The 8,233-nt window shown below is 60.6% G+C and overlaps 2 protein-coding genes across 6 annotated transcripts; one reads left to right on the forward strand and one right to left on the reverse strand.

Moving 5' to 3' along the window:
• The first annotated feature begins 772 nt into the window (after nt 1–772).
• Nucleotides 773–5,314, forward strand: TMEM276 (transmembrane protein 276). The gene is made up of 3 exons (XM_053943281.1): nt 773–832; nt 1,766–1,868; nt 4,687–5,314. The coding sequence occupies exons 2-3, from the start codon at nt 1,791–1,793 to the stop codon at nt 5,158–5,160; spliced, it is 552 nt and encodes a 183-aa protein (XP_053799256.1). The 5' UTR covers nt 773–832; nt 1,766–1,790; the 3' UTR covers nt 5,161–5,314.
• A 1,548-nt stretch (nt 5,315–6,862) lies between these two features.
• Nucleotides 6,863–8,232, reverse strand: LOC128788375 (foot protein 1 variant 2-like). Of its 5 annotated transcripts, none has more exons than XR_008431080.1 (4): nt 8,035–8,232; nt 7,690–7,901; nt 7,116–7,517; nt 6,863–7,084 (listed from the first exon to the last, which is right to left on the reverse strand). XR_008431080.1 is itself a non-coding variant. In XM_053943580.1 (4 exons), the coding sequence occupies exons 2-4, from the start codon at nt 8,040–8,042 to the stop codon at nt 7,341–7,343; spliced, it is 438 nt and encodes a 145-aa protein (XP_053799555.1). In that variant the 5' UTR covers nt 8,043–8,085; nt 8,117–8,232; the 3' UTR covers nt 6,863–7,340. The 5 variants fall into 5 exon arrangements, 4 of the variants coding, with proteins under 4 accessions (XP_053799555.1, XP_053799490.1, XP_053799642.1 ...); XM_053943580.1 differs by having other exon boundaries at nt 6,863–7,517; nt 7,994–8,085; nt 8,117–8,232; XM_053943515.1 differs by having other exon boundaries at nt 6,863–7,517; nt 7,690–8,085; nt 8,117–8,232.
• Nucleotide 8,233: the final 1 nt, after the last annotated feature.

Consider the following 8,233-nt stretch of genomic DNA (forward strand, 5'->3'; position numbering starts at 1 on the left):
GCCATGCCCAATACCCCATTCCCAGCCCTAATTACCCTAATTAGCTGTGCCCACATCACACCACACCCACTATCCCAGCACTAATTACCCTAATTAGCCCCGCCCACCCAAAACCCATGCCTGATATGACAGGCCTAATTACCCTAATTAACCCCGCCCACCAGTGACCACGCCCAACAGCAACTCCCAGCCCTAATTACCTTAATTAGCCCCGCCCACATCACACCACATCCAATATCACATCCCCAGCCCTAATTACCTTAATTAGCCCCGCCCACACATAATCACACCCAGCAGCCAATCACCAGCGCTAATTACCCTAATTAGCCCCGCCCACTCTGTCACCACACCCAGTACACCAGCCTTAATTACCCTAATTAGCCCCGCCCACCCATAACCACACCCAACAGCCAATCCCCAGCCCTAATTAACCTGATTAGCCCCGCCCACCTATTAACCGTGCCCTGTATTGCAGCACTAATTACCGTAATTAGCCCCGCCCAGTCTATCACCACACACAGTATAGCAGCCTTAATTAACCTGATTAGCCACGCCCACCCATAACCCCACCCACTATCCCATCGCGAGTCCTAATTACCTTAATTAGCCCCGCCCAGCCATTAACCATGCCCAGTGTCCCAGCGCTAATTACCCTAATTAGCCCCGCCCACACCAAGCCACGCCCACCCAGGTGTTCTTCCAGCCCTTAGCGGCCATGCCCATATATGGTCCGTTAGCCCCGCCCAGCGGACGCTTCAGCCAATCACCGCGCTCGGCGCCGCCGCCGGCCCCGCCCCTTCCCGGCCTCCGCGCGCCGCTGCCGGAAGTGCCGGTACCGGGGGGGACCCCGCGACCGGGGGGGACAGCGGGGACAGGGGGGACATTGGGGACATCGGGGGGACATTGGGGACATTGGGGACATCGGGGGGACATTGGGGACAGCGGGGACATTGGGGACAGCGGGGACAGCGGGGGGACATTGGGGACAGCGGGGACAGCGGGGGGACATTGGGGACATCGGGGACGGGGGGGGGACAGGGGGGACAGCGGGGACAGGGGGGACATCGGGGGGACATTGGGGACAGCGGGGACAGGGGGGGACAGCGGGGACAGGGGGGACATTGGGGACAGGGGGGACATTGGGGGGACATTGGGGACAGCAGGGGGACATTGGGGACAGCGGGGACAGGGGGGGCTTGGGGACATCGGGGGGACATCGGGGGGACAGCGGGGACAGGGGGGGACATTGGGGACAGCGGGGGGGGCTTGGGGACATCTGAGGGTTTTGGGGACATCGGGGGGGCTTGGGGACATCGCGACAGGGGGGGACAGGAGGGGACATTGGGGACATTGGGGGGGGCTTGGGGACACCACGACAGGGGGGGACACTGGGGACAGCGGGGGGACATTGTGGGGGCTTGGGGACATTGGGGGGGGTTTGGGGACATCGGGGTGACACTGGGGACATCTGAGGGGGCTCGGGGACACGTGGGGGGTCATGGGGACATTGGGGTGGCCTTGGGGACACCGAGGTGGCCTTGGGGACATCTGGGGGAGGCTTGGGGACAACGGGGTGGCCTTGGGGACATCTGGGGGGGGCTTGGGGACAACGGGGTGGCCTTGGGGACATCTGGGGGGGGCTTGGGGACAACGGGGTGGCCTTGGGGACATCTGGGAAGTCTTGGGGACATCGGGTGACACCTCAGGGACAGGGGGACACCGTGGGGGGGGGAGGGGACACTGTGACCTCCCGCTGTCCCCGCAGGTCCCCGCCGGTGTCCCCGAGCGCCATGGGGGACACCGGGGTGGCCTTGTCACACGCCCTGCTCTGTGTCACCAGCCTGGGCTGCGCCCTGCGAGCCAGACAGGTGGGGACACCCTGGGGACACCCTGGGGACACCTTGGGGACACCAGGGACACCTTGGGGATACCTTGAGGACACCTTGGGGACACTGGGGACATTGAGGGGACACCTTGAGAACACCTTGGGGACACTGGGGACATTGAGGGGACACCTTGGGGACATTGGGAACACCTTGGGGACACTTTGGGGACACCTTGGGAATACTGGGGACATTGAGGGGACACACTGGGGACACCTTGGGGACATTGGGGACACCTTGGGGACACCTTGGGGACATTGGGGACACCTTGGGGACATTGGGAACACCTTGGGGACACCTTGGGGACACTTTGGGGACACCTTGGGGACAACTTGGGGGACGTTGAGGACACCTTGGGGACATTGAGGGGACTCTTTGGGGACACGTTGGGGACATCTTGGGGACACCCTGGGGACACCTTGGGGACATTGAGGGGACACCTTGGAGACATTGGGGACACCTTAGGGACACCTTGGGGACACACTGTGGACACTTCAGGGACACCTTGGGGACACTGAGGACACTTTGGGGACACTTTGGGGACACTTTGGGGACACCAGGGACACCTTGGGGACACTGGGGACATTGAGGGGACACCTTGGGGACAACTTGGGGACACCTTGGGGACATTGGGAACACCTTGGGGACAACTTGGGGACATTGAGGGGACACCTTGGGGACATTGGGAACACCCTGGGGACACCCTGGGGACATCTTGGGGATACCCTGGGGACACTGGGACACCTTTGGGACACTGGGACACCTTGGGGGACATTGAGGACACCATGGAGACATTGGGGACACCTTGGGGACACCTTGGGGACACCTTGGGGACACCTTGGGGATACCTTGGGGACATTGAGGGGACACTTTGGGGACACGTTGGGGACATCTTGGGGACACCCTGGGGACACCTTGGGGATACCAGGGACACCTTGGGGACAACTTGGGGACACTTTGGGAACATTGGGGTTGCCTTGGGGACATTGAGGACACCTTGGGGACACCTTGGGGACACTGGGGACATTGAGGGGACACCTGGGGAACATTGGGGATGCATTGGGGGCACCCTGGGGACACTTGGGGACATTGAGGGAACACCAGGGACACCTTGGGGACACCTTGGGGACATTGAGAGGACACCTGGGGGACATTGGGGACACTGGGGACACCTTGGGGACATTGAGGGGACACTTTGGGGACATTGGGAACACGTTGGGGACACCTTGGGGGCACATGGGGGACATTGAGGACACCTTGGAGACATTGGGGGCACCTTGGGGGCATCTTGGGAACATTGGGGACACCTTGGGGGCATCTTGGGAACATTGGGGACACCTTGGGGGCATCTTGGGGACACTTTGGGGACATTGAGGAACACCTTGGGGACACCTTGGGGACACTTTAGGGACATTGGGGACAGCTTGGGGACACTGGGGACACCTTAGGGATACCTTGAGGACACCTTGGGGACACCTTGGGGACATTGAGGACACCCTGGGGACAACTTGGGGACATTGAGGGGACACCTTGGGGACACTTTGGGGACATTGAGGGGACACCTTGGGGACACTTTAGGGACATTGAGGGGATACCTTGGGGACACCTTGGGGACACCTTGGGAACATTGGGGACACCTTGGGGGCACCTTGGGGGCATCTTGGGGACATTGAGGACACCTTGGGGACACCTTGGAGGACACCGGGGACACCTTGGGGACATTGAGGGGACACTGGGGACACCTTGGGGACATTGAGGGGACACCTGGAGAACATTGGGGACACCTTGGGGACACTTTGGGGACACCTTGGGGACATCTCGGGGACACTGGGGACACCTTGGGGACAGAGTGGGACATTGGGGATATTGGTGACAAGCTGGGGACACTTTGGGGACACCTTGGGGACACCAGGGGCAGGGTGGGGACATTGGAGACACTCTGGGGACACTTTAGGGACATTGGGGGGACACTTTGGGGACACCCTGGGGACAATGGATGCTGAGGGGACAGGGGGGACAGTGTCACCTGTGCCACCTGTGCCACCCTGTGTCACCTGTGCCGTGTCGCCTGTCCAGTCCTGGGTCACCTGTGTCACCTGTCCCCTGTCACCCGTGCCACCCGTGCCATGCCCTGTCCCCACCATGTCCCCGTGATGTCCCCATGACGTCCCCACCATGTCCCCACCATGTCCCCGCAATGTCCCCACCATGTCCCCACCATGTCCCCAAGATGTCCCCATGACATCCCCAAGATGTCCCCGCAATGTCCCCACAATGTCCCCATGACGTCCCCATGATGTCCCCAAGATGTCCCCAAGATGTCCCCTAAGATGTCCCCATGACATCCCCAAGATGTCCCTGCAATGTCCCCATGACATCCCCACCATGTCCCCACCATGTCCCCATGACGTCCCCAAGATGTCCCCACCATGTCCCTGCAATGTCCCCATGCCATCCCCTTGATGTCCCCTTAATGTCCCCAAGATGTCCCCATGCCATCCCCACGATGTCCCCACAATGTCCCCATGACGTCCCCACAATGTCCCCAAGATGTCCCCATGGCATCCCCACGATGTCCCCACAATGTCCCCATGACGTCCCCACAATGTCCCCAAGATGTCCCCATGCCATCCCCACGATGTCCCCACAATGTCCCCATGACGTCCCCACAATGTCCCCACAATGTCCCCATGACGTCCCCACGACACCCAATGCCATCCCCTCGATGTCCCCACAATGTCCCCATGCCATCCCCACAATGTCCCCACGATGTCCCCACGATGTCCCCTCGATGTCCCCCCAGGTGACAGGTGGCCCGGCCGCCGGGTTCCTCCTGCAGGCCCTGGTGGCCGCCAGCGACGCGCTGTCCCCTCCGTCCCCTCCGAGTGTCCCCGACGTCCCCGAGCCGCCGCCGGGCTCCTGGATCTGCTCCGTGCTGGCCCAACCCTTGGTGGCCTTCGGGTGCCACCGCCTCAGCGGGGACGCTGCCACCGCCAACCTCCTGCTGGCCTCGGGCGCCGCGGTGGCCGCGGTGGCCTCGTGGTGGCCGGCCGGTGGCCGCGGGCCGCCGGGTCACTTTGTCACCGCGCTGACGTCCGGCTCGGTGCTGGCGCTGGCGGCGCTGACCGGCAGCGTCACCGGCGCGGTGGCGGCGGCGCTGGTGGCGCTCGGGGACGCGGTGGCACCGTGGGGCGTCCCCTGGGTGAGGGTGGCGGCCAGCGTGGCGCTGCTGGGGACACTGCGGGAGCAGGGACGGGCGCTGCGGGGACACCGGTGAGGGCACGGTGGCACCCAGGTGGCACTGGGGTGGTGGCACCGAGAGGACACCAATAAAGGCACGGTGGCACCCAGCGGGTGGCACCGCGGTGGCACTGGGGTGGCACTGGGGTGGTGGCACCGAGGGGACACCAATAAAGGCAGAGTGGCACCTGGCTGATGGCACTGGGGTGACAATGGTGGTGGCACTGGGGTGGCACTGGGGTGGTGGCACTGGGATGACACTGGGGTGGCACCCAGGTGATGGCATTGGTGTGACAGTGGGGGTGGCACTGGGGGTGGCACTGGGGTGGTGGCACTGTGGGGACACCAATAAAGGCACGGTGGCACCCAGCGGGTGGCACCGCGGTGGCGCTGATGGTGGCACTGGGGTGACAGTGGTGGTGCTGCTGGTGACACTGGGGTGGTGGCACTGGGAGACACTGGGGGGACACCAGTGAGGACACGGTGGCACCCAGCTGGTGGCACTGGCGTGACAGTGGTGGTGGCACTGGGGGTGGCACTGGTGTGACCGCAGGGGTGGCACCGGGGTGACAGCGGCATGTCAGCGCTGGTGGCACTGTGGTGACCCTGATGGTGGCACCGGGGTGACAGCGGCATGTCAGCGCTGGTGGCACTGGTGTGACCCTGATGGTGGCCCTGGTGTGACACTGATGGTGGCACCGGGGTGACAGCGGTGGCGGCGGCGCTGGTGGCGCTCGGGGACGCGGTGGCACCGTGGGGCGTCCCCTGGGTGAGGGTGGCGGCCAGCGTGGCGCTGCTGGGGACACTGCGGGAGCAGGGACGGGCGCTGCGGGGACACCGGTGAGGGCACGGTGGCACCCAGGTGGCACTGGGGTGGTGGCACCGAGGGGACACCAATAAAGGCACGGTGGCACCTGGCTGATGGCACTGGGGTGACAATGGTGGTGGCACTGGGGTGGCACTGGGGTGGTGGCACTGGGGTGACAATGGTGGTGGCACCCAGGTGGTGGCATTGGTGTGACAGTGGGGGTGGCACTGGGGGTGGCACTGGGGTGGTGGCACTGAGGGGACACCAATAAAGGCACGATGGCACCTAGCGGGTGGCACCGCGGTGACGCTGATGGTGGCACTGGGGTGACAGTGTGGCCGTGCTGGTGACACTGGGGTGGTGGCACTGAGGTGGTGGCACTGTGGGGACACCAGTGAGGGCACAGTGGCATCCAGCTGGTGGCACTGGTGTGACAGTGGTGGTGGCACTGGGGGTGGCACTGGGGTGGTGGCACTGGGGTGACAATGGGTGGCATTGGGGTGGTGGCACTGTGGGGACACAAATAAAGGCACGGTGGCACCCAGGTGGTGGCATTGGTGTGACAGTAGGGTGACACTGTGGTGGCACTGGGGCAGTGGCACTGTGGGGACAGCAGTAAAGGCACGGTGGCACCCAGGTGGCACCGTGGTGGCATTGGGGTGACACTGGGGTGACACTGGGGTGGTGCTGGTGGCACTGGGGTGGTGGCACTGGGGTGGCACTGCAGGGACAGCAGTAAAGGCACGGTGGCACCAGCTGGTGGCACTGGTGTGACACTAATGGTGGCACCGGTGTGACCGCAGTGGTGGCACTGGTGTGACACTGATGGTGGCACTGATGGTGGCACTGATGGTGGCACTGGTGTGACTGCAGTGGTGGCACTGGTGTGGCACTGATGGTGGCAATGGGGTGGTGGCACGTGGTCCCCTACTGGTCCATACTGGTCCATACTGGTCCATACTGGTTTATACTGGTCCCATACTGGTCCATACTGGTCCATACTGGTTTATACTGGTTTATACTGGTCCATACTGGTTCCATACTGGTCCATACTGGTTTATACTGGTCCATAATGATTTGTACTGGTCCATACTGGTCCATACTGGTCCATACTGGTTTATACTGGTCCATACTGGTTTATACTGGTCCCATACTGGTCCATACTGGTCTATACTGGTCCATACTGGTTTATACTGGTTTATACTGGTCCATACTGGTTTATACTTGTCCCATACTGGTTTATACTGGTCCATACTGGTCCATACTGGTTTATACTGGTCCATACTGGTTTATACTGGTCCATACTGGTCCATACTGGTTTATACTGGTCCATAGTGGTTTATACTGGTTTATACTGGTCCATACTGGTTTATACTGGTCCATATTGATTTGTACTGGTCCATACTGGTTTATACTGGTCCATACTGGTCCATACTGGTCCATACTGGTCCATACTGGTTTATACTGGTCCATACTGGTCCCATACTGGTCCATCTTGGTCCATACTGGTTTATACTGGTCCATACTGGTTTATACTGGTCCATACTGGTCCATACTGGTTTATACTGGTCCCATACTGGTCTATACTGGTCCCATACTGGTCCATACTGGTCCATACTGGTCCATACTGGTCCATACTGGTTTAAACTGTCCATACTGGTCCATACTGGTCCATACTGGTCCATACTGGTCCATACTGGTCCATAATGGTTTGTACTGGTCCATACTGGTCCCATACTGGTCCATACAGGTCCATACAGGTCCATACTGGTTTATACTGGTCCATACTGGTCCATACTGGTTTATACTGGTCCATAATGGTTTGTACTGGTCCATACTGGTCCCATACTGGTCCATACAGGTCCATACAGGTCCATACTGGTTTATACTGGTCCATACTGGTCCATACTGGTTTATACTGGTCCATACTGGTCCATACTGGTCCCATACTGGTCCATACTGGTTCCATACTGGTCCATAATGATTTGTACTGGTCCATACTGGTTTATACTGGTCCATAATGATTTGTAGTGGTCCATACTGGTCCATACTGGTCCCCTACTGGTCCATACTGGTCCCATACTGGTCCATACTGGTTTATACTGGTCCATACTGGTTTATACTGGTCCATACTGGTCCCATACTGGTCCCATACTGGTCCATACTGGTCTATACTGGTCCATACTGGTTTATACTGGTCCATACTGGTTTATAGTGGTCCATACTGGTCCCATACTGGTCCATACTGGTCCATACTGGTCCCATACTGGTCCATACTGGTTTATACTGGTCCATACTGGTT

This window comes from Vidua chalybeata, chromosome 1 (assembly GCF_026979565.1).
Source record: "Vidua chalybeata isolate OUT-0048 chromosome 1, bVidCha1 merged haplotype, whole genome shotgun sequence".
In the NCBI taxonomy this organism is placed as follows: domain Eukaryota; kingdom Metazoa; phylum Chordata; class Aves; order Passeriformes; family Viduidae; genus Vidua; species Vidua chalybeata.

What these genes read in the sequence shown, in the direction of transcription:
- TMEM276 (XM_053943281.1), top strand. Translation starts at nt 1,791, where the DNA reads ATGGGGGACACCGGGGTGGCCTTGTCACACGCCCTGCTCTGTGTCACC. An exon ending in GCGCCCTGCGAGCCAGACAG is followed by an intron (nt 1,869 to 4,686) that starts GTGGGGACACCC and finishes ATGTCCCCCCAG; the next exon opens with GTGACAGGTGGCCCGGCCGC.
- LOC128788375 (XM_053943410.1), bottom strand. Translation starts at nt 8,134, where the DNA reads ATGGACCAGTATAAACCAGTATGGACCAGTATAGACCAGTATGGACCA. An exon ending in GTATAAACCAGTATGGACCA is followed by an intron (nt 7,902 to 8,034) that starts GTATAAACCAGT and finishes ATTATGGACCAG; the next exon opens with TATGGAACCAGTATGGACCA. An exon ending in GTATAAACCAGTATGGACCT is followed by an intron (nt 7,518 to 7,689) that starts GTATGGACCTGT and finishes GTATGGGACCAG; the next exon opens with TATAGACCAGTATGGGACCA.